Source organism: Diadema antillarum, unplaced genomic scaffold (genome assembly GCF_040938485.1).
Source record: "Diadema antillarum isolate AM-2024a unplaced genomic scaffold, OU_Dant_1.0 seq00001527_RagTag, whole genome shotgun sequence".
Classification (NCBI taxonomy): Eukaryota; Metazoa; Echinodermata; class Echinoidea; order Diadematoida; family Diadematidae; genus Diadema; species Diadema antillarum.
The window spans coordinates 132210-159394 of record NW_027272259.1 but is presented as its reverse complement, the minus strand read 5'-3'; the positions used below and the strand labels follow the sequence as shown (position 1 = coordinate 159394).

Sequence of the window (27185 nt, the reverse complement as noted above, 5' to 3'; positions counted from 1 at the left end):
AGCGGTAACTATCGGCTACGTAAGATGCTAAAATAAATGTCAGAGTTTTGCGTTTAATTGTGGAAATGAATGACGGTAATATTCGACTCGGTATGATACTGAAATAAATGTCGGATGTTTGCTCATACTTTTGGAAATGAATAACGATAAGACTCAGCTCCGTATGGTGCTAAAACTAATGTTAGATATTTGATTTTGCGTTCGGAAATGAATAAGGATAACATTCGGCTCCGGAAGACGCTGAAATAAATGTCGAATTTTTGCTATGACGTTCGGAAATGAAAAACAATAACATTCAACTCCGTACGATGGTTAAATAAATGTCGGATGTTTCCTTATACTTTCGAAAGTAAATAGCAATAGCATTCGGCTCCGGAAGATGCTAAAATAGATGTCAGATGATCGTTTTTATGTTCTGAAGAAAATAGCAGTAATACTCTGCTCCATCATGTCCATATGATGCTAAAATAACTGTCTGATGTTTGCTTTTAAATTTCGAAATGAATAACAGTAACATTCAGCAGTGTTTAATGGTAAAATCAATGTTTGATGTTTGCTTTGACGTTCGGAAAAGAGTAACAATAATATTCAACTCCTGACAATGATGAAATAAATGCTGGATGTTTGCTTTTGTGTTCGAAAGTAAATTGCGATAACATTTAGCTCCGGAAGATGCTAAAATAAATGTCGAATGTTTGCTTTGATGTTCTGAAGTGAATAACAATAATATTCAACTCCGTACACTGATAAAATAAATGCCGGATGTGTGCTGTTACGTTCGAAAGTAAATGTCAATAGCATTCAGCTCCGGAAGATGCTAAAATACATGTCGAATGATTGCTTTTACGTTGGCATGTTTGGAAGTGAAGAGCAGTAACATTCTGCCCCATATATACGATGATAAAAAAATATTGGATATTTGCTACGGTACATTTCAAAATAAATATCAGTAACATTCAGCTATACGTTTCATGGTCCAAAATGTCTGATGTCTGCCTTGACGTTCAAAAATGAAAAACAGTAACATTCGGCTCCGTGCGATGATAAAATAATTGTCAGATGATTCATTTCACTTTCGGAAGTGGACAGCAGTAACATTCGGCTCCGTTCGATAATGAAATAAATGTCGGATGTTTGAAATGAATAACGGTAATATTCTGCTCCGTACTACGATGCAAAAATAAATAACAGACTGTTGCTTTAACATTTGGAAATGATTAATGGTATTAATCCGCTCAGTTAGATGCTAAAACAAATAGCGGATGTTTGCTTTCACGTTTGGAAATGGATTAGGATAGTATTCAGCTCCGTAAGATTCTAAAATGAATGTCGGTTGTTTGCTTTTACATTTAAAAATGAATAACGGTAACTTTCGGCTTTTTACAATGCTCAAACAAATGTTGGATGCTAACAAATGTCAGCAAATGCTCCCATTTTCTCATTTCAAACGTAAGTTTTGACCTCGATATATGGGCATCAACTTTTATAATAATATCTACGCCTATTTGTCAAATCTTAACTAAACACAGAGTAAGATGATTGAATTTTCTATTCATTTGTTTTAGACATGGACATCTGTATCACTTCAATAATGCTTAATATTAATTTGTCTATGTTTAGTAGGACCGATTTAGTTTTTCTAATGTTTTTCCTGATTTTTTTTTTGTCACCAGATTTTACTTTCGACCACCACAAAATAAAATTCAATGATATTGGTGGCCCGATAAAACTTAGTGCGGAGCCCTGTGTATTCTATTCTTCATTGTTATCGGCCTATACTTCCAGATTTTCATAATCGCATTGCTGGAAAAAAAAAAGTTTCAGTGCTTGCGTTCTCGGGGAAGTAAACTTCGTGAAAGGCAAAAAAAGAATAGTTTTAAAAAAGGCACTACGAGGGAGATTGATGTTTTGACAGTGGAGCGTGATTACTAGTAATGGCAAAGATATAACTGTCAACGTAAGCAGGTGCACCCCGACGGTTGAGAAATCTACGCGCACGGTATGACTGTCTCGATCAAAAATCAAAACACAGTGGTTAAAGAAAAGCAAATGATGGGGCAGCGCGTAATAGTGCTATCGTAAAGCACTCAATTGGCACGGGTGCTATGTGCATACCATGTACGTGTGTTGGTAGGTGTTGGGGATTTTCCTTGTCAGCTGTGTATCGGGTATTTCTTCTTGGGCGCGCGATTGTTCTGGTCTCAGAATATTTGCAATTGAGTGTGAAAACATTTGTGACATGTCTTCGCTGTCCACGCGCGCTTAATCGGAGATGCTGAGTGATGTTTACAATTTCGATTCGAGCAACATGCTGGGAAAAACAATAAGTTAATTAAGATTGGGACATTAGATTTCCCTTCGAGGTAACCGAACTTCGAGTTATCTTTTTCGAGCTACGCGAATTTTAATACACGGAAACTCCATAGGAACAATCGGGACTTTCATTTTGCCCCCGAGGTAAGTGATATTCGGCTTATCCGACGTCGAGGTATCCGAGTTTGACTGTAGTTTACTGTACCCACGAAGAGATGAGATTCATGGATCAATGTATTGATCGGAAGATTGATAGATAGACTGACACAAAGGATGTATTGATTGGAAAATTGAGAGATAGACTGACAAAGGTATGGATTGAGGGATGGAAAGATAACTTGATAAAACGATAGAAATACTGATAGTATGGATAGATGGATGGATGAACAGAAATTATATGGGAAATGCACATGTAGCCTTGAAAAGTGTTGAAACTTTTTTTTCAATATCATATCATAAGGAACTTTCTCTCAACCAAATAAGAGAAATCAGTTGGTGACGTCTATGGGTGGGACCAATCAAACCCTCATGCCTTGGTTGCATCATGTAATGGGGATTCTCCCTTCTACGTTTTTTTTCTGCACTTGATCCTAAAAGACACGACCCGAGCATCACTTACGTCAGGGAAGCGGACTCGATTACGAACATTTTCCCCCCTAGCATTTTTCTCGCCATTAGGCAGTACCCGCTTCCACTACCAGGTGTGCTACTCATGGATTCTTTTCTTTTTCTTATTTCCCTTTGCAGGTTTTCTTACCACGTCCAGCCGGTTCGATGCGTGACGGAGTACCTCTCCATGACAGCAGTCAGTTTCAGCAAGGACAGCTTACGCAAGATCATCAGCTGGCCGACGGACAGGCTGCTTATCTGGAATGGCCTGCAATGATGGGGGGAAAAGAGATATAGAGACAGGAGTTAGGGTACGAGATAGAAAGAGCTCATTAGACTAAGCGAACGGTTAACAGGCCTTCTTGTCATCTCCTCGCTAATGAGGATTCACTTCGTTTTGACGACTTGCCGCAGATGTTCTCTGGCGGTGCGCCTGACGCTAATACGCACTCTGTGACACGATTCTTCTCAACCTTACGAAGTCCATATAACCTACAGGCAAGCCGAGCCTCCCCCCCCCCCCAAAAAAAAAAGCAACCGATGAGCAATCAAAATCCCTCATATATAAATCAAGACTAACAGATGCAACTGCCTTCTTTATTCCGTGTCTTAATCCCCTCTGGAGGGATAATATCTGGAGATCTACTGATCTCCTTGAGTACTGATCTCCTTGGGTACACTAAGTCCCCCTCTAAGTCATCAGATGTAAATCATGACATTTGATTCATATGCTTCATCTGTACCATCGTTTCACTACCATCGTTAATCTAAAGAAAACCTCCAAACTCAATCTGACTTGGAGTGCACCAGATCCCACTTTATCTAATCACTCGCACTGTACATTATGACACATACTTTTCTTGGTCTTAATGGAATGCAAATCTGCCATAGACTAATCAGGAAACCCGAAACACATCTCGCACAATGCCGTAATACATCTCTTAAGTCTTCTCTAAAAGGAGATGCATTTGTTAAATCACTCAACAATTACGATGACAACACAATTGAATGAGATAAGAAGAAGTTATTAATTAGGAAATCAGATCTAAACGGAAGCTAACTGACAAGGAGGGAGCCCTGTCTCCATGGTTCGCATATGTCCTTTCACTCAAGACAGAAACAAAACTTGTAAAAACCCAAGATCAGGGTAGCATTTCTTGTCGGAAGTCAATCATTTCCTCTGCAGTAGCTACGTTTCCCCTTCTCTCATATGATGATAAAAATCATATCATTCACTAGCACTGCTGGGAGTCTTAAGTCTTCCTGCATTTGAATTAATTTGGAGATAATGCCTTCTGGCACCCTTTAGGATGGAAGCATTTATAGAGAAAAAGAAGAAAAATTGCAGGATTTTGAACATTATCACATCAAAAGCAAAAGTACTGTATATTGTATTGAGCAATATCCGGTAATAGGCTTCTGAGATTGTACAGCAGTTTCAGATTTACAACAATACTCATTCATTCAATCACACTCAGGAGTTAGCCAATCGTTTTTTCTTTCTTTTCTTCTGAGTGCTTGCTTGCAATTTGAGTCTCAAGCACTATAATTGAGGAGGTGGAACATAGCATGACTTGTATCAATTTCCTTCACAATGTGTTCACATCATGCTTCATGTTTAAACTGCTGTATGCGTGCATATAAAAAGTTGTGCGTTTGATACTGACAGGCCGTAAACTCTGTGACACAACTGTCAGTGTTGCTTGCAATATCAGAGCTCAGTCAGAGGAGCAATTCCTATGTCTGAACAACTCCTAATTCTAAACTTAAGTAGACTCATGCCTTGAAAAAAAGTGATCACACACACTACCACCCCCCCTTCCTCCACCTAAAAATTTGCTGATGTCTGAAAAGCCCAACACAAGCAAAGGCTTGCTTCAGCCACAGTGCCTGCACTCCTAGCTAGACCTGAAGATGACTGGCTGTGCACCTATCTTGACCCCTTCCAGGAGCCCCTCTTCTTGCTGGGGACTATCCATCCCATCCGTCCATCAACATGGGGCAGGATTAGGGCCTGGATTCCTAATCTCTACAGCAACATAACCCCGCTGCACTTCTCCTAGAATCCTCCCAGGTAAACTTGGGTCAACATCATCATCATCATCCTTCTATTCCCTCACCTTGGTAGTAACTTCCCCTCTGCTTATCCTCACCAATACTCTTTTATGCTCCTAAGAAAACTGCTAAGATCTAAATAGCAGAGCCAAGAATGGTATTCTCTTTAACCTCTCTGTATATTCACACAACAAATATATATATAAAAAAATGTTCATTCTTTGCTGCTGAATCTTGCTATTTATTTCATTTTCTTTTAAGAGAGAGAGTTTAAGTTACACAAGGATATTCAGGCTATATTTGCAGGAAATACAGCAGACATCAATGATGTAACATGAGCGCATAATAGCATAATCTATAACCCCTCCCAATGAAAAAACAGGGAAAAAATCCCTCCCCATTCCTGTTCTTATTTTTTTCCAACGTCACTAAAAGAATAAGCTTTAATGTTTCAAGTGCATGCTTGCTGGCATGTGTATGTTTGTCATGAAATAATAACGACATTAATGACATCACATTTTTTCTAACTTTAATACAAAGCAATGCTTCAAGTGCATGCTTGCCAGCATGTGTAAGTTTGTCATAAAATATTAACGACATTAATGACATCACATTTTTTTTCTAACTTTAATACAAAGCAATGCTTCAAGTGCATGCTTGCCAGCATGTGTATGTTTGTCATGAAATAATAACGACATTAATGACATCACATTTTTTTTCTAACTTTAATACACAGCAATGCTTCAAGTGCATGCTTGCCAGCATGTGTAACTTTGTCATAAAATCTTAACGACATTAATGACATCCCACGGCAATTGCACACGGAACGGCCTCTCATATTACGTGAAATTCAGCCCACATGTACGTGCAGCCAGTTACTGAATTCTTGTGCTTAGCATCACAAGACAATGCTTCAAGGGCATGCTTGTCAACATGTGAAAGTTGGGCAAAAAAAAAAAAAATTTGTAAATGACATTAATGACATGCATCAAAACAGTGCCATAAAATTATGCACATTGTCATGACACAAGGCCTTGGGATCATCACGTCATAGAGATATGGGATTAGCAATCACATAAATCTTTGATAATAAGATTACAATCTAAAGTTCCTCAAGTCCTTTTTGAGGCATCAAAGGGAATTAAAAGCTTTAAGTCATTAACACATTTTCACTTTAATGTACACACTATCTGCAGTTTTCTATTGTCTTTTTTCTTCTTCAATGAAGCAAAATGGTTTTGCCATGACCAAACTGTTACTTATATGATTTTAAGACCATTACTTATAAACATAAACATAATCAGTCCTGCGTGATCTTGTTTGGTATCACTCTGCATTGCCCTGAGGGGTTCTTATGGATATCCCATCATTCTCTGTGGAAGATTTAGAAAATGGTCTGTTCTGTCTTTCAAGTCACTGTGGCCCTCACTTTAATTCCCTAAAGCTGAGTTGAGGGGCTGTATCAGGCCGAGAGATAACGAGGGTATCCCCTCTTTGGGGCAATCTTTCTCATCTTTCTGTCTTTATGCTGCTATTTGATAATGGTGTATGATGGGAGGAAGGGGGGGGGGAGGGATCTCCCCACTGGACCCCCTGCAAAAGCATGCGCTGGAATGCCGCTGCACCTCGTAATCGAGTGCCTTGCACGTCACATGAACTCGCCGAGTTCTCGTCTGGAGTGCGAGACCGTCCTTCCAACGATGACGTCAAGGCGATATATCAGGCCGGCAGAAGGGGCAACCGTCTCAGGGCAACACTAGCGTCATAACATCATTTACTTCACAAATCATCCCATTGTTTTCATCTTCTCTTTCCGTCATGTTTGACAGTAAGCACTTTTTTTTCTCTCATAAAACTTATACACATCCATACCACCTTCTCACGCTCATGGCACTATTAACATTGTACCAACTTTCCGCCACATCGATATAGTAAGAAATTGTGGAACCCCTCACATCAAAATTAATTGAAAAATTGAAATCACTTAGAGTATTAAGCTGTAAGTATAGTCAATCAAAGCATCTCTAAAATGTCTTAAATTCACTCTGAGTCACAGATTTACAGATATCCTTTAAAGCCTTCTCCCTTATCAATCTCCCTACAGAAATAAAACAGCCAATGCCACTCTATCCGTGTGTTTTTCTTTTAAGTTCATCAACTTGGGGCGAATCGAATGCTGCAGATTTAGAGTTAAGCCTTGTGTGGGGGGCAAAACGTGGGTCAAATTATTCCAGTGCATAAGGAAAATTTTGGGATTCTGTAGTTCACACAAAGATATACACATTAGCACTCTATCCATATCATGCTGTTGCAGCATAGCAGTTTCTTTTCCACACACATACAATTTGCTCATAATGATATTCGAGAGAAGAATGAGTCAGCTTTGTCTTGCCTCTTTGGGCAATCTGCAAGTATCAAAGGACACGTTCACCCAAATATATGTGTGAATTGAGTGAATGCTCAGTTTTAGTAGAACACATCAGTGAAAGTTTGGGGAATCTCAGACTATTGCTCATAAGTTATGAATTTTTAAAGTTTCAGTGCCGCCATCGCTGGATGAGAAGACTGCTACAGTTTGTGCTGTCACACAATTAAGAAGAATGATAAATACAGAAAATACTAAAAACTAGAAATGTCGCTATGGCGACTGATGCCTCCGCCATAATGCATGATTCTCCCAATAGGCGTATAGTACAATGTCTTTACAATGTGTGATCCATGACAGTTTCACATAACTGGCAAAATATTGAAATGACAGGTTTGTCAGAAATGTCTTGACCTGGGTTTGCTATAATTTTCTAAGAGTGTAGGTACACATATTTGGGGAATTGAGAATTTTTACTTGAATTCTGATGGACCTTTTTATACAACTGTAAGTTTATGCATTGAGTAATTTCCAAGGTATGAAGGAAGAGTGTAATGACGGTACAAAATAGATTATTATTATTATTATTATTATTATTATTTTTTTTTTTTTTTTTTTTTTGGGGGGGGGGCATTGAAACCTGGCCTTTGACCCTTAACCTTTGACCTTTGACCTTCTGGATGGAAATTTCCCAGAGAATCTCCATTAGGTAATGAAATGTATTATTAGTTTTGAAACTAATAATGCAAACATTGCATATACTAGTATATGAGGGAAATAGTAAAATTTTGAGGAGTTGACCTTGACCTTTGACTATTGACCCATGACCCCTAAATTCCCTAGATAATCCCTGCCCGTCAGTACATGCGTATGTACCAAGTTCCATGAAGATACATTGAACCATTTGCAAGAAAAGTGATATTGCAACATTTTCACCTAACCTTTGACCTTTTGACCTTTGACCTTATGACATGAAACTCTCTCTGGAGAATCTTTACGCAGTAGTACATGTCCACACCAAGTTTCAAGAAAATACCTTTGGGCATTGCATTGATATGGGGGAAATTGCAACATTTGTAGCATTTGACCTTGACCTTTTGACCTTTGACCTCTTGCCAATGTCACTAAAATCTACTCAACTAAATTGTCCCATCATACATCATCCTTGGACCAAGTTTGGTGAAAGCTGCTTCATCCAGTTTTGAGTTATCACGTAAACAGATACATTTTAGGATTTGACCTTGATCTTTGACCTTTGACCTCTGTCCGATTTCACTGAAAAACTTATCAAGTAATTGTCCCATCATACATCATCCTCCAACAAAGTTTGGTGAAATTTGCTCCTTCCAGTCTTGAGTTATCGCGTAAACGGATACAATTTCATGATTTGACCTTGACCTTTGACCTTTAGCCAATTTCACCCAAAATCTAATCAAATAATTGCCCTATCATACTTCATACTTGAACCAAGTTTGGTAAAATTCCAGTAAATATTACTCAAGTTATCGCGTAAACGAAAGCGGACGGATGGACGGACGTACGTACGGACGGACGGACAACCCGAAAACATAATGCCTCCGGCACCACTTCGTGGCGGAGGCATAAAAAGTCTACATACTCTAATTTTTCTAGCATAATAAAATAGCACATGGATTGCCTCTTTCAGAAAGCAGGAGTGAAAATACTACTCTTGACATATATGTCAGCAACAAGTCAAGGGAATTATACTATTGTGTACTTTTCATTAAAGAAAATTAAATTTGTTGAATTCTCCTTACATTTGCTAAATTGTTCTACATAATATATGACACTATAAACTATAGCAGTATTTCCATCCAAACTTTATAAAATTTCACAACTTTTGAACAGATTGTCCAATATTCCTCCAACTTTCACTGATGTGTTTTTACAAATATTGCCGAATTCACTCAATCCACCCACATACCTACATTGAGGAGAATTTGTCCTCTTTAATATTTGGGGGAGGATTTAACTCACTTGAGAGCCTTAGAGGGTAGGGAGGTGGAGATTCATGCATGCTTACCGAGAGTTGAGGCTTGGCCGATGAGACTTCTGAAAACTGTGCCATCTGATCCTTGGCCTCCTAGCACTGGTAAAACAAGAAAAGCAAGATGAGCAAACGTAATGACATTATGTCGTAAGTCACAGACACGCACACATACACATACATACAAAAAAAGAAAAAGAAAATAAAATCTCAAAGGAATATAAAAACAAAGCAAAACAAAACAACACAAAACAAAGCAAAGCAAAACAAAACAAAACAAAACAAAACAAAATAAAAAGACAGAAATATTAGTCAGAGACCATTGGAGACACATGCCTTATATTAGTTTGGCTCCTTGAAAATTTCATTCTAGAGTGGGAGGCTATAATTTGTTTTGCTTTCATAATTTAACAAGGTTCCTTTAATTCTGAGGCCCCGAGACTTGCCAATTGAATTTAGTGTCTCCTGACGATACATGTGCATGAAGCACGCACACAGACATGTGTTTACTGGTATGTGTTCAAAGTTTTCGTTAGTATTCGTAAAATTTATATGTTACTACTTCTGGCATACAGTTACATCCAAGACTGAATCATCAAAGCACGCATCTTTGACAAACAATTTTCCGCCACTTAACTCTTTTGCAAATTATACAATATCATCTTTCATATAACTGCTAGGAATTTAGAGAAAAAAAAAATTCTTATAATTTTCAAGCTTTTTCCTTTGGTTATGCTCAAGCCGCCCATAACCCTCCAGTTCCATGAATACAAAACCTCCCTTTAATTCTGAGGCTCAGAGACTTGCCAATTGAATTTAATGTCTCCTGACAATACATGTGCATGCACATGAAGCACGCACACAGACATGTGTCTACTGGTATGTGTTCAAAAGTTTTCGTTAGTATTCGTAAAATTTACATGTTCTACTTTTGGCATCCAGTTACATCCAAGACTAAATCATCAAAGCATGCATCTTTGATGAACAATTTTCCGGCACCAAACTCTTTCGCAAATTATACAATATCATCTTTCATATAACTGCTAGGAATTCTGAGAGAAAAAGTCTCATAATTTCCTAGCTGTTTCTTTCGTCTGTGCCTAAGTCCCCCATAACCCCTTTTCCTATGAGCATGAAACCTCAATAGAGTCAATAACTTTTTACTTCATTCCTTTTATAAAAATCATTTTATTTGAAAACTAACCATGCAAGACAAAATAGGAACACTGAGACAGCTAACCATCATCCATGTGTACATATATACATATATATACATGATATCATTACATAATTTTGAATGTTCTATGTGGCATCAAAGAAATTGCAAAGTCCCTAGTATTCTGAAGCACAGAGACTCGAACTGAATTTAATGTCTGCTTTATACAGTGTATGATGCACATGAAGCACACCCAAACACAAGTGTTTACTAGTATGTATTTATAGCTTTTTGTTATTATTCATAAAAATTCACATGCTTCTATTATTGGTGTGTTGTTCAATCCATGACTGAATCATCAAAGCATACATCTACAAAGAACAAATTTCCGGCACAAAACTCTTTCCCAAATTAAGCAATATCATCTTTTGACTGCTGGGAAAACAACCAAGAAAGAAAGTAGGGTATGTTACAGCAACAACAACAACAAAATCTTAGATTGGACAACAGTTCACTTAATTCCTTTATTAAATTCACTTAATGAGAAAACTAAGGTAGATGGACTTTAAATGTGAACACTGTGACAGCAAAACCACCAAGCATGTTTACGCTGTATATTATCGTGACATGTGTTTAAATGTTCTGCACGCCATACTGGAAATTGCTCAGGTCCGTGGCTGCATCTCCACTCTGCCACTGAGCTAGGCAAGAGGAGGCGAGAATACTAAACAAACACAAATGCAGCCCATGCAGTGCCTCACTGCACGTTCCCCCTTCTGTGATTCATGTGCGTTGATGCATTGTGTAAATACTGAGAGACATCCATCATAGCCCTCCCCTATATCCACAAGGCAGTGACATTTGATTTGCACTTGTTACCACACTCTGGCCATCTCAGCCCTACCCCCACCCCCCCCCCCCCCATTATTTGAATGCTGTATAACCAAAGATAATGATGAAAGTCACGACAATCATGAATATATTTCCATGATAGGAAACATGCATTAATTGGAATACAAATAAGAATGTCATATCGTCGGCTGAGAACAAGAAGGGCTTTATCACATTTTTTTTTTTTGGGGGGGGGGGAGGGGGCATGGGAGGTTTACCATGTTGTAGAGCTCAATCATTACAGCTACATTATGATATCAATTTTAAATCAATTTCATTTTCAGTAAAATGTTAAAAATCAAAACGGCAAGGATGCTATTCTACCCTATATCTGGAGCAATGCTTATAAATCTACCCACTTCTGAATATAAAACTTTTTATTTTATGGGAGTTGACTGTTTCGTTTTTCTGTACGCTCAAAATCTTGGAACACGATAGTGCCCTTCTGGCTCTCAGCTGACGCTATGTGACATAAGCATTCTAATCATTCATGAAAAGGACAGGACTGCCAAAACGTCTGTTTGCATTTCTATCATTTGCACCGTTCAAGCAGAAAGGGAAAAGGCAAGGAGACATGCTTTTTTTTTCAAGTGTTTTTTGCTTTGAACTGTCCTGAAAGAGGGACAGCAAGTTTTAGTGCATGGTTGCACATGACGGACAGGCGTTAACAATCCTAAAATGTCATTACACAGCCGGCGTAGCAGGGGCATTATCGTGGATGTGTCAAGTGTGCATAATGAATGCGCCCCACTGACACACCTAGGGCAGTGGCAGCGGAGGGCTCTATCTGGGATGCCCTCGGAGTGAGGGAAGGATAGAACGAGAGAGAGAGAGAGAGAGGCGGGATGGGATGGAAGGAGGAGAGAGGGAGAGATGGGATGATAGGAGGTAGAAAGAAAGATGGAGAGATACAGTATTGTAGAGATCAAATGAGAGAGGTAGAAATACAAAGACAGACATAAATTCACTAGCAAAAGGAAATATGAGAGACTTACAAACAGAAGGAGAAGTAGGAGGCGAGGCACGAGGAAGAAAACCAAAGCACACTTTTCTGAAACAATCTTAGATGAAAATATGAAATCTACTACATTCTATCACTGTTTAAATTTGCTGATCCCGTCAACATCAATTCTCTTATTCCATTCTTCTTTTTACAGGGATGGCATTTAATGCAAAGAAGTCCAAATGCATGTCATCTGCTGGCATTGATTGATTAATAAAACTAAATAGAATAAAATGTATAAATAAAAACAACAACAACAAATCAGCCAGCATGAGAACTACACAAGCCCTACAGTGCGTATGTGTATGTATCGCTTTGTTCTGGATTGTTTGAATGTTTGCCATGCATCTGAGAACATTGCCACATGACGAGTGTCAAAATTTACGATGTTGATTCTACAGGCAGACAGGCTAAAAATGCACAAGTGGGCCTCAGCCATTCCGACTAAATTTTGCACTGAAACCTGGATTGATGCATCTGAAGCAATCATCGTGACACATTATGGAGGGTAGACCACCATTACATACTGCCTTTGTGCCGGTGTTTGGCATTCAACTATATATACTGCCAATAAACAAACTTTGTACGTCACCACATATATTTCTTTCTCAAAGCTGAGAAAACATCTCCATGATATGAGTGTAACCTCTTTGTCTTTAAATGCCAGTCACTGCTTGTGATAGGCAACCCCAAAGACCTATTACTTTCAGGCAGAGATTAACGCCCCCCCCCAAAAAAAAAAGACTATAAACACACAGAATGATTGTTTGGTCTACTCCAAGTTCTTGCTTATTTTCTGATTCCCTTTTCTTTACATGCCTTCTTTCAACCTGCCCTCCTTCTCAAGGCTCAAGCCTCTTTTTCTTTTTATGTTTATTGTCTTCTGTTTGGTTGTTGATGCACGGTGGTGATAATGTTTTCTCACCTGAGCAGATGAGTGTGGGTGTAAAGTGTAGCAATGGCATCGTAATCCCTTTCCCCTGAAAAATTTCACCCATTCTCACATTCTTGACACTATTCAGTTGGGGAGTGTGAAAATCTGAGCTTATTCTGACTCAACACACAGCACTTTTGTTTAAGAGTGCTGTTCCACACTCTCCTTCAGATCTATCCAATGCACAGAAGAAGATTCGGTAAACACCATACCCCATCACAGAGAGGCGAGAAGCTTTGGGGGTCACTGACCTCTAGTAATGGAGTGCAGCAACAGTGTCCATTCAACTCAAAGATATCTTTCATCAATGCCCAAGGGTATTAGTTGATCTGTGGGTGTATGGGTATAGGCCTACTAATTGCATGTCATTGCTCTGTGGACGTTTGTATAGGATTCACGGTCAAAGATGACGATATTCATCATGCATTTACCAGCAGATTCTGCCTCAACTATTCGCCTTCCTCTGCCCCGCTACCAGCACATTGCTGAGGATTTAAATGATGCCGACCCGACAGTTCAAAGAGTCAAGTTACTTGCCAGGTTTCCCCAAATTTAAGCAAAAAAATATTGCATCCTGCATAACATGTGCTTGCATAAATATCACGAGACATATTTTACGAACTCGCCCCACATCACGTGTCTGACAAGGCTTTGCAGTGAAATTCAACTCCCAAGTTCAATGACGAATGCAACAAACACAGCAAACTCCAATGAACAAAATCATAAAAGTTTCATTAAAATGGGAAAAAAGAGGCTACGGTAGTTTCAAATTTCACATGTTCATGCACGAATGATATCAATTCCAACAGCAACGTGCAACAAGGCATGATGCGATATAATGTCATCGACTAATAAAAACAAGGAAAATGACGTTTTGGGGGTTGTTGCAAGAAAGTTGCGATCTCTTGAATCTACTGAAAACCCCAATATTAAATGTACGTTATGAGCAGAATTAAAAAAAATTATGAACTATTGCAAGTTAAATCGATTCTGTTTCTAGAAAAAGTAGCACTTGATATCAGGCACAAATCTTGCTATCTATTGCAAATCAAGTGCAACTTGTTGATAAATACGGGGAATGTGCAAAATTTGCAATTAAATTTGTTTGCACCTGATTCCAACCAAACTTTCTTTTGATGCCCCATCAGAATGATTATTTTACAACTTTAATCCACTTTTTAAAGTTATCACTGTTGCATTATAACATGTCTGAGATAACACTGATGTGGAGATACACATTATTGCTTTGATCTCATTTCATTGTTACAATTTACAGAGTAGCCTTAAACCAGCATGTTTCTGAAAAGGTAGCAAAAATGATCACTGAAGTATAATAAAAAAAAAGGTATGTTTGCATGATAGTCTTCATGATAAATTTAGGTGTGGCACCGTTGTATTTCCTGCTGTCAAAAACATCCAGCTCATGAATGTCAACCTAGATCACTGACGTCAACCTAGATCACTAACTTCGATGTTGTATCGTCTACCTCTTTGTCAGTCTATACTGTCACTATAGACAAAAATGGAATAAATTATTTCTTTGCCATTGGCATTTACTTTTAAGAAAACCCCTCACAAAAAACAACAACACAAATACTTAAAACCCAGAGAGGAAGAGATAAAGAAAGAGAGTGAAAGAGTGAGATGCAAACATATGTCGATTATTATCTCTTGCAGACGTCTATGAAAACATACCTGCCAGGCACAAAGACAGGACTTAAGTAACCTGTACCAGTGGAAATTGAAAAAAGTGCACGGACGGTCTTTGTTTGTTATTCCGACACGCTAAGTGACACCTAAAAATAAAAGCCATTTGCATCTTAGGTCGATAAGAGGTGATGTATACTGTCAGATCCATTTGAAGGAAGTAGACTGACGAGCATTAGTGGAACTTCAGCTCTTCTGCTGTGTTTTTCTCGAATGCAGTCAGCGGAGAGAAACTGACAAATTTTAAACTCTTCGAACCCCTGCCAATCTTGCTCATGAAATGGAGCGTTATTATATTTCTATTTTCCGTCATTGTTGGGAAAGGGGTTTCTGACAGCTTCTGAAAAGCATTGCTTATATTCTCACCATTGAAGTTCACTCACATTACCTACAGAAGTTACATAACCAATTACTGACTTTTCATCTAGTGTTTAGTACTTGAAGATGACCAAAAAAAAAACAAACACAAAAACAAGGAACCACCACCACAACAACAAAATCAAAATGCCGTCTCCAGCTTTCTGGATTCTCAAGTATCACTCTGAAGGCATCCAAGATGCTAATAGTGGATTGCTTGCTCTTGCATGCTCATCACCAAATATCTACACTCTACAAGACAATCAGATCGCAAGAACCCTGGACGCCAAGCTACCCCCAACAGAGGACTTCTGATGACTCGATTTGGTGTAAGTTTCCAAAAATACCTTCACGCACCTCAGTTTGAGAGAGCCCCTTTCCTTTCTTTTACGTCTCTTTGGTGAGTTAATCGAATTATCCCTTTTTGCTGCAAAGAACGTGAAATTAGTCTCGAGAGTGAAACTCTACACAGCGACAATCCATTAGGCCCAGAGACGCTAGTGCATTAATTCATGAGCGAAATTATGTTATTCACGGTCCAATCCTACACCCCAGACATACCCCCTGGACTGGATTCATTGTGAGAGTTGTCCAGAGGTTCTTTACACTTCACAGTACTCGTTTTGTATCTCCAAGTTTCTTTTTATATACAGACAAAACATATGGAAATGCAGTTCTAAAATGGGCCATGATCAATCAAAGGAAGTGCCCCCTTTGAATTTTCTTGGTATGTCACAAACAATAAAAATGTACACTGAAATGGTGAAACCAACCTAGAAATCAAATCTAGTGATACAAATGTAAGGTAGCCACCTCCCAAATGCTACTACGCTGCTTTCCAGCACCCCCTTCCCCCCCCCCCCCCCCCCACCCATACACACCTTGCTGTATGATAAGGCAGTTTATGAACAATGTCAAGTAGTTCAAAATCTTTTTCTTTTCTTTTCTTTTAATTTTTTTCACCATGGGCCAGGTTACAAGCGCTTCAAATCACCTGCTTCTTCTGGTGTATGCATCACGGAGTAACCTTTATCACAAAGGTGTGCTAGTGTGAATATGACGTACCAGTAAGCCAATCTATCTGATACGAATATGTGTGGGCGTATGAGATGCCTGCAACTTTTAAAACATCTCAAGAGAGAATCTAAAACTCGAAGACAAGAAAGTGCGCTGACAGTCTGAAGGTCTATTCAACTTTACATGGCTGATTAATTCACCTCTACAATGCAGGTACATTAAAGATTATCCTCAGACCACATAATATACTGTAAGAGATAAAGTCTTTCAACCCTGCTGGCCTCCTTAGTACAATCATAAAAATATCATATTCACTTTTATATTTGAACAGAAAGAGTAGGTATCATAACTGACGCACTATCATAAAATTGTAAGTAGCTTTGTCAAGGTTCTTTGGAGACTCTGTTTCAGAGGATCCTTAGCATGCAAGATGGTCACTTAGTGGCTAATGCAGTCCATTAAATCTGCAAAGTCTGGTGCTAATTTAGCGGGCCAGTCATGCTCAGGGGAGGACGGAATGTAAGAATAAGGAATGGGCGCAGAGAGAGAGGGAGGAGGAAGAACCCAGAGATGGGGAAATGATGATGTGCAGAAAAGAGGATGGGGTGCAAGGGAAGGTGGGATGAGGTACGGGAAATGAGGATGCAGAGACAAGGGGACATGAGGATGATGAGGATGATGAAGATGACGATGAGGAGGAGAAGGAAGATGAGGAGGAGAAGGAAGAAGAGGTAGAGAATGAAAAGTATAATAAGGAGCAGAAGAAAGGAAGAGGAGGAGGAAGAGGAGGAGGAAAAGGAGGAACAGGAGGAACAGGAAGAGAAATTTAAAAAAAGAGGAGAAGAAAAAGGGATCATTACAATGATTTGGAATAAAGATGATGATGATGATGACGATGATGATGATGATGATGATGATGATGATGATAAAGAAGAAGCAGAAGGAGAAAAAAAGGAGGAACATTTACAAGAGAGGTGAAGGATGAAGAAACAAGAAGGAAAATCAAGAAATGATGGAGAGGCTGGAGATGTACAGTGAGGAGGATCGAGGAGGAGGAAGAGATGTAGATGAACTTGGCATGGAAACTGAGAGAGGTGGAAACAATATGCAGGATATTTTTGACACATCTGGCAGGTGTCTTTTTAACTCAAGTTTTGATGAGCACACCACCCACATATATCACTGATCTAATCATCAAAGAATGAAAAGAAATACAAAGAAAAAGTGGCTTTTGGACAGACCAGAAACACATCGCACACTTTATAGCCATAGGGTGTCAATTTCTTGGCTGGCTAGACTACTACAGGTGAAATATTCAGCCACAAGAAATGTCAATTTCTGCTCCTCTCTGGAATGGGAATACTGCGCCACCTTCACTTCTCGCCAACCGGCGAGACCGTCGCATTCCTGCCATTTGGGTCAAAACGGCGGCGGTCGCACGAGTCCACAGAAGGTGAAGGTGACGAAAATGCAAATCTTTCCACAGTGTCTAGCTTGCAAAGTCAACGATTTAGGGGTCTTTGCCGGCCAAGGTTATACCAGTTCCCTGGTGAGAAATGTGATAAGCGCTACCATAATAGAGCTTTAATTCACCACAAACTGCTTATATACCCTTGCGGCAATATCCTTCCCCGAAAATTCCCCATGCTTGGGGTCAGTCAAATATATAATGAAATACATCGGATGAGGCATTTTCAATTTCAATTTCAGCTCACCCTGGTCCTTCGCCAAAAAAGAAAAAAAATCAACCCAATAAAATCATTGCATCCATCATGGCAAAACAAGACAAATTCAACAAAATTCCTCCTATTTCTAAAGCAAATATTAATTTCATATTCATGTAATTACTGGAGAAAGAAATACATTTAGGATAGTCATTACGAGCATATGAAAGCTCACAAAGACTGCATTAAGTTCTGCACAAATCCTTGTTCTAAGGGAATTGTTTGATTGTTCCCGTTTTGAGCAGATCATGACGGAACTCTGGCAGCATTTCCGTTCGCCGATCCCCACGATGCGTCACATTACGACACTGGGGACCCTGTTCCTAACCGCTCCCCTCCCCCCCCCCCCCCCTTCATTCCTCCTTCTCTTTCTCTCTTTCTGACAGGATGCCAGTTGGTATCGGAAGTTTTTGATTTCATGCTCCAGTTGAAGCAGGGTGATGGAGAAAGCAACACTGCTTTCTAAGCATCGCTGCAAGATTCAAGGAAAACGAATGTGGAGAGAGAGAATGAACAAGTGCAAGAGACTGCAAAGAGAGAGAAAATGGATGAAAAAAGGAGAGAAAAGTGAACAAAAAGGTGATATGATTAAGGCCGTTTTCATATTGGCCGAGAAATATAATCACAATGCAGAATTTCAATTATGGTTACAATTACAATTAGAATTATCCTCCGTACACACGAATGAGGAAGGCTTCGTGGATTCTGCCGCTTTGAGTTTCAGAGTGAGGAGGGAAGGTCTGGCTTCTCTCTGAGTTCTTATCAATCACTCTTATGCCGTAAGTAACACACGCTTTGACTACACTGCAAGCATTTGAGAAACACATTTTTTCTACAGAAGTGGTTGGAAGGTTACTGACAGTGAAAGCTCCATCCAAAAAAAAAAATTTATTTGGAGGTCAAACCTGTACATACAGCTGTGTAATCGAAATCATTATCATAATCCAATCGTAATTTTGGCAAGTCATGATTGGAAAACACCTCCAGACCATCATTTGAAACACAATTGACATAACGATTCAAATCATCCTCCGCGATTCCAGTTTGTATACACACAGCCAAAATGCGTCGTTCGAATCATGATGCTGGTGACGCGTCATTAGAATCGTGATTGAAATTACACACTCTCGATATGTGTGAAAACAGCCTAGGAAGAAAGAGAAAAAGAGGGTAAGAACAGGTTGGAAAGAGTATCCTGAAATCTCTCCTCTTGACTTGCGATTGCAGAGTTACAGGTGTCGTGAGCCAGGAAGCGTATTTGTGAAAATGAATCTTGCCGCACTGCCCAGGGTATGTAAACAGGCTTAGTCTTGTCGCATGGTATGCTCAAAGATTTTCCCCATTTCATTCCCTTGGTCAATTTTCTTTTTCTTCTTGTTTTCAAAACAAAAAGGAACCCATTTCCCCTCTAAAAAAAAAAAAAAAATCTTTCCTGGGATGGTGAGACTGGGGAACAATATGGGTCAGTCGATACTCTGTCCTGGGCGATGAAAATCGCACCACAAAGAATGAACGTAATTGCACAGAGCAAGAGGATGATACTGAATGTCCTTCAATTCTTGGGTAAAAGATTTGGAATCTGAGAAAGAATACATAGAAAGATAGTTACCATCTATCCTGTACCTATAAGGTCATATCTATCAACACCAACATTCAGGGACAGAATTCTTCAGATAGCTTAAATGGTTCCTCAGACCAGGACAAGCCAGTAGGTCTGTCCTACAGTGACCCCAGTGCAGCGACCCCAATTACAAGCCGAGGGTTCAGAGGTCATATAGCCAGAGAGAATACTGCTGAACACTTTGCACTCCATGCAGAGAGATGGGAGAGAGGGAGAAGGGAAGGCATACAGCTTCTAAATCTGCAAACTTCTCTGATACATTTTCAGCAGATACGGAAATAAAGATTTGAATGAGACACATTCCAACAAATTTATCATGAAACTGCTACATCTGAAGTGTTTTGTAACTAAATGATACAATTCTTCATCGGGTAAAATATCTTTGTAATTTCATAAAGCAACAAGTAGGTGCACAGCCGCCGCATAACAACAAACCTTGCCTTACATAAATCTGAAAAGTTTTAGCATCAATGCAAGCTCATCAATTACTGATATCATGAACATAACTTTCAAATAAACTTCAAAGATTACAGTCTCTCAAATATTAGTGAGGCCATTAAACGAAAACGAGGAATAAAAAAACAAACAAACTAACAACAGTTTGTGGTTTCATCCCTCAAATCCTAAATGAAAGAAATGGGTCAGCAGAGGTCGATGCTACACCCAATTCCTTGGTGACACCAGGTCAGGGGGTGAAAACCAAAAAGGTGAAAGAGCAGAAACAGCATATGTGCGTGGAGGACGGGGTTTAGCAGAGGGTCATTAACACAACCTGTTTTTTTTTCCTTCCTGTCATCGAGCTTCTAGCAGGGTTCAATAACTCCTATAAACCCCTACATGCATTTCACTTGAGACAAAACTTCTTGCAAAACATCAATAAATTATGCCTAAATAGTTCCATGCCCACATCCAACAGAATGAAAAAAAAACCAAAACAATAAAACTCTTCCCCTTTTCCATTCCAAGGGTGCTCATTCAAAAAGACATCATTTCTAAGTCCTCTAATTGTCTCGATGAAAGCACAAGTCCAATTTCATTAGACCTGGGGGAGAAATCGCCAGTCATTCGCCCAAACCCAGGCAAAGGTCGACAAGTAGCAGGAAGCAGGGGTGGATGCTTCAAGAATTGTTCACTGGTGTCGACATGTAAATCTGTTACCTGCTCAAGTGCCTGAACCATGCTTTTTTAAATTAATAAATAAATAAATGACTTATTAGAAGAATGTGCATACTAACTGTGTGTCCTGACATGGTCTGTCATTCAAGAAAGAAAGAAAAAAAAAAGGCATTACAGGCCTATTCCCTGCACATTGTAAAATCGACAAAACTGCAAAACCCAAGAGGAAAAGGCGAAAATTCTGTCAGCATACATTTCAAGTTGACTTATGCTTTGATTGTTGTAGTTTTGTTTTGTTTTGTTTTGTTTTGTTTTTTTTTTAGTTGAGGAATAGCTAGTGAAGGGTATTCAAAGGAATTCCCTGGAGCTAACCTCTTTGATTCCACTGCAAGCAGAAAATGTTATGACATTTGATGAACACTTATGTGACTCTTCAAATATCTTTTCAGAGAATATCTTGAAATGTCTGTCAGCTGTGAATCACTGCAAACATCTTATCCCCATCGCTCAACTATTCCAAACCGCATCACTTTTCGGCAGGGCTCCAACTACTTCTGGCAGGCTTCCAGCCCATTGATGCACAAATTCTGTTTTCAAACTATCACAGAAGATAAACCTCGTCACACTTTTCTTTCTTTGATTGCATGGCTAGTTGTTTCACCATGCTCTCTGTTTCTCGATCTGCCATCTTCCAAGTGTCAACACCAATGAAAACTCGTATCTTTTCCCTCCTGTCCAAAAGCAAACACTAACATTATTCTCTTCTGACCCAACAGTATCATGAATTAATAAATTGAATTATTAGTCGGCATGCAAGTCTTGTCGCCTGCCAGACACAACTCCGCGTCCATCCGTCCATTGTCTCCGGTGGCGGCCAAAATGTAGAAACTCATATTTGATAATGACATTAAATGTTGGCGGGCCGTAATTGCCGGGACGTGCCATCGGCCGCGAGGGAGCGTTGTTCGAGGGGAGACGAGTTGATTTGGGGAGCAGCAGGCAGTCCCTTGTCCCCTCCGCTCTTGTTACTGACTTCATTCTCTGCCCCATCCCTACCCCTCCCCCTCCACCACCCCTATATCAAAGTATCATTCCTGAAAAAAAAAAATCACTGTTTCTACCTTGAACTATTCCATCATTCCAATTATGTATGTGAGATGTCTGGATGCACCACACACATACACACATACACACACACACACACACACACACACAAGACTAGTTAACCCTGCTGTTACCATAGCAACATGTCTGCACACAATACCAATGGCACCATGTAAGAAGCTGGGATATCTTTCCTTGCACATCAGGTAGGAAGGGGCATGATTTCTTTGTTTTAGTATTAGATGATTCATGTGCAAAAGGCACTTCAGAAAAGCTCTTAATTGTTATGATGTTCGTGACTGGTTTTCTTATGCTGCCAGCTGCCAAAATATAGGCTTATATAAATATATATTTTAAACAATCTAAGAAAATCTGGTGGTAAAATGATGTGATAATATAAAACATAAATGATCCAACAAACCAAGGAATCAAAGTTGTATATATACACAAACCCAAGGAGGGTTAAATGATTTACTCCCCAGGGCCCACTAGCACCAATCACACAATTCATGGGGGAGGGTGGGAAGGGAGCTAACCCTTCAGGGCACCGTTATAGGCTATCCACAGCAGGTGCCTGATTGACCTGGGGAGATGGAGGTTGGGGGGGGGGGGGGGGGCGGTGAATCGGTGGTCAATATATATTTAGGGTCATTGGCAGGTCATGGGCCAGCTCAGATAACCTTTAACAAAGTCGAACACAACAGGAATTACTGAAGACTCCAAGTTTCTCCCTTCCTCCTCTGTTCAGTTCTCTATTTAAATATCTTTTTTCTCCTACTTATTGCTCTTTTTGTGGAGTTGTATTAGAGGTCTATTTCTTACATGTTCTAAAAACAAGACCTGATTCATGCTGTGCTTTGGTGCCATTCTAATGCTTCACAAATTCACCATCACCAAATGATATCAACAAATAGGACAACTTACATACACTTGTCTCTATGCTAAAATTTGTGGATATTTTGCCCGAGATCAAATCGCATAGCAAACTATTCAAATCACCTCTCTGTACCTACTGAATACTTTCCAATACTTGTAATCCATATTGAATACATTGGCATTGGTAGTTGCCATGTTAGGTAGGCCTGTGCTGATTTTGTTTTGTTTTGTTTTGCTACGAATAACTTTGCTTGTAAAGGTATGGGTAGAATCTGAATACTGGCAGCCTATGTCATAAAAAGGTCAATTGTCATACAAAGAAAGATTGTTGTTATATCACCTCAACCATGTGCCCCTCTCAAAAGTCCCAGTTCTTTCCTGCCACCCCACCCCCTCCCCTTAACCCTTAAACATGCAAGTGTTCACAGCTCTCCACTGATTTCCTGTGTAAAGCCACTGAAATGTTATGATTCTCACAGCTTGGCCGCAAAATTAATCTGTGCTTTCATTTGGGATTCAAACCCTGGAAACCTACATGTACAAATATACTACGTATGTGTAACATTGATCTCCTTGACTTTGGGGCAATCAAGCTTTCTGCACTGCTAGCCAACAAATGCAGTGAGCTCTAGTATCTTTGCCATGTGCTCAAGTTGCTTCACCCATTTTTGTTCGGTCTTTGATCATCCTTTGTAGCCAAAAAATATTCTTGTTATCATGTAAAACTCCAGAACAGTTCCCTTTGATCAAAAAAATCAAAATCTTTGACAGTTATGGGTATGAAATGTAAGGTCTCACAAACATCTCAAATTGCAATCATTGGATCCTGCATATCTGGGGCAACAGATTCAACATTCAAACCCCAATTCTCGGAAAGCGCGGTGCTTTGCCGTCGGTAAGACAATATCTGAGACAGATAGCAGAGAAGAGAATGCGAACATATAAATGCATTTGTTGATGTGCCAATTTCCTTGGCAGATCGGCTGACGAGGGGCAAAGAAAAGCTAGGGCTCTTCAACGATCTCCTGAGAAAGGCACCGAAAGCATAGCTTGCGGCACTCCAAGAAGCTCTGCTGGATTTTTCACCTAACCCTGCCTACTCCCCCCCCCCCCCCCCCCACCCCTTTCCTTCCCCCAGCCATTTCCTTACTTTATGGAGAAAATTGTTTGATAAATCTAATATGGAGGGTCTGATTTGTTAGGGGACAGATGAATTTTCCTCCATTTACCCTAGATTATTGGTTGGTTGATACAGGAAAGATTCAATTCCAGCAAAGCATGCCTCACGAGAAAGTATGCTGCAGCGCTGTCTTTCACTTCTTTTGAAATTCATTGTTGCGGGCTTTTTTTTTTTGGTTACTGTTGTTTTCTTCATCATTTCTCATGGCAAAGAGGCAATGTAGAACACAGAAAAAGAGAAGCCTCACCGGAAATGTAAGCACAAGCTAATTCAGGTAAATGTTCTTGCCATTCTGACGGGTAAGCCTAATCAGAGGAGATGCATAATCTTTCCCCCTGTTTTCCCTTTTTAGATGCAAATACACCGTAGCAAAAATTAAAGAGATCTACAATAATCTGACGAAAGAGAGAGCAAAGAATGAGCTTTCTCCAGTAATATGTTTTCACAAGACACCCATTTTGCTCTGTTGGCAAAGCATACGCTGATTCAATGTTGGGTTTAAGAATGACTTTAAATTCTGGTTCCATCTCATCTCTTTATATCAGTCTGACCAGTCAATCACTGTGAACAAAATCCTAGAGGACTTTGAGTCAGCTTAATCTAGCTCATAGTCATCTCTCATATACAGTAGTTATTTCATCACTATGGCTTCCAGCTCTGCACAGATGTAGCTTTACGGGGACCAGTGCTTCATCTTCCCTTTGCACCTCATCCCTGAAGACAAGTGCAGCATTTCATTAAATTTGACGATAAGCAGGGGACTACTTCGCTTGCTGAGTCATCAAGAGGTTTTAGAAGTAGGGATGGGTGGGGGGGGGGGGGAGTGGGTTTCATTATCATTAGTTCCATGTCTGGATTATACATTGACAGGTCCTACTAGTGAGCTAAACGGTCTTCATTTGAAGCATCTACTGGAGACCCGCTGTGCTTGGCAAAGTACAGGAATACCTCGCCGAGATATTCCAGGGGTCTTAATACCGGGGATCATAGTTTGCGAGTCTTCCCCAACTTCAATTGCATTTCCTGCATGGGCAGGTGGGGGGGGGGGGGGGGGGGGGGGAGACCTCTACGCCATTTGCGTCCTACATGTCTGAAATCATGATAGTTGATGTAAAGTTTGGTACAAGAGATGATTTGCACTGTTGAAAAGTTACTTGCACAAAAAACGGCTACTTGGATGAAGGATCTTGAAAATCTATCAGAAGGAAGGGCGATTTAATTTGTGTACAGGGGAAAAAGTGCTCAATTTCTGCAGTCACACCTTTGTTGACATGACACATCTCATGCACAAAGACAATCCATACTGTCTGCAATGGCTCACCTGTTTGGTCTCGTCAATGAATTCCCGACTCCCGAATCCCGTCTCTCCTTCCAAGGCGACTTTGTGCTGGTGGTGCTCTCCGGCGTCTTCTTCTCGTCCTCCTCCTCCTCTTCCTCGTCGTCGTTGGAGATGGGCGTGTCATGCTCGCTGGCCGTGTCCTGGCTGGTGGAGAGACCCCCAACGCCGGTGTCCTCGTGCTGCTGCTGCTGGGCGTCCTCCCGTTTGCTGTAGTTGAAGTCCGGGGTGGCCACGGGGGAAGGGAGAGGGGACAGGCAGGGGGACGAGACCTGGGAGCCGACCGGGGAGGAGATCTGCGAGGAAGAGGCTGGCGACATGCTGCCCTCACCTGCCACGAGAAGAGATGGATACCACTATACTATTCTGTCACAGTCATCAGCAGGGATCATACATCGAACATCACTCCACAGTTTAACGAACAGCAAAGTATGTTAGTGCAACATTCTCAACAAGAATTCCTAGATAAAACCTTCCTCATGGTCCCTGACCACAATCCTTGGCTTTCATTCCTTGACATTGTTCATATGTGACAGCTGATAGCAGCTTGCCCTTCTAGTTTTTTTCTCCTTTTTGATAAATGATTAAATCTTATCAATTCATCTAGGTAATCTAATAAGACAAGGCACACTACACAATAGGTTCTGAATACAGCAGATGCCACACGTCCCAATAGTCGTGACCCTTTACTGTGACCTGATAATGCTGATGCGAGCTGTGCGGAGCGAGGTTCATTTTTTGCAACAGGGGCAGGATATTCCTGACGTGGTCCATCTGCCAGTGATGACTGGGTGATGGATATCACTGGATAAATGATGCATTAGTCAGGTTCACACGACATATGTAATCTTCAAAGTTCTAAACTTTGATGAACAGGCTGTAGTTTTAAACTATGATGTGCATCCACATGGCACCTCATCTTTAAGATTAAAGTTTCGAGGAGAGCCCCACTACATGATTGACCCACAGAACTATTCGTGCACCTGCCATTCAGAAGACGTCCACCCATTCTGGGAGGTTTGAATCACTGACTCAAGAGTAAATCTGAACTCTTTTCTGTTTACCTACAAATATACACAGTAAACTGACCCCTTTATAGTCCATTGTCAATCATCCACAGGCATTACACGTTTGATGGACTTCTTATCAGTGCCCTAGAGACTCACAGAGAATTTGTGGTACAGAAATATGAAATATGAACTGAAGCACTGCAAGCTTGAAATACTTCTATCCAGTTAATCCCGATATCACAAAATATGAATATCGACAAATTGTCTCATTTCTGAGTGACATCATGAATACATAAGAATGTTTATGAGCAACAAGCAGGGTTTAACTTTGTTAGCATCTTTAACACAAGCAAAACAGTTGATTATTGGATATCCCGCACCTTCTTCACATTTCGAGGAGAATTTGAACGACTCACAGACAGTTCTCTCAGCTACATAATTATCTGAATCTACAACTTGATAGACACAGCATTTGCCACTGCATTGATACATTACTCTTTAGTAAGGTACTTCCTTTCCTTCTTAAGGTTCATTCTCCTATAAAAAAAGGAATGGATGAACTCTTTCATGCTCACAATATGTCAACTAAACATACACAACAAAGACTAGTATGGGGAAACCCATCACTCCCAATGTAGTAGGTAACTCCAGTTTGGCTGAGAGAAACTTGGTTGAATGTCATCCGTTGGATGTCCCATGCGTACGCTGCTAAACCCACTCGGAGAAATCAAGCTTGACACGTCAAATTGGAAATTGTCAGACTGAAATCTGAGTCGGCGTGTTCCCCCGGCTCCGGGGGCATC

At 40.1% G+C, this 27185-nt stretch overlaps 1 protein-coding gene across 5 annotated transcripts in view; it reads right to left on the bottom strand.

The window, feature by feature from the left end:
- The window catches only part of LOC139710383 (rho GTPase-activating protein 7-like), a 108474-nt gene that overhangs the window by 20603 nt on the left and 60686 nt on the right, over positions 1-27185 (bottom strand). For all 5 annotated transcript variants that reach the window (XM_071622297.1, XM_071622299.1, XM_071622298.1 and 2 more), the window contains 3 exons: positions 25358-25703; positions 9387-9452; positions 3071-3190 (listed from right to left, as the gene is read on the bottom strand). In XM_071622297.1, coding sequence (XP_071478398.1) covers positions 3071-3190; positions 9387-9452; positions 25358-25703 — 532 coding nt within the window. The remainder of the gene's footprint in view (positions 1-3070; positions 3191-9386; positions 9453-25357; positions 25704-27185) is intronic.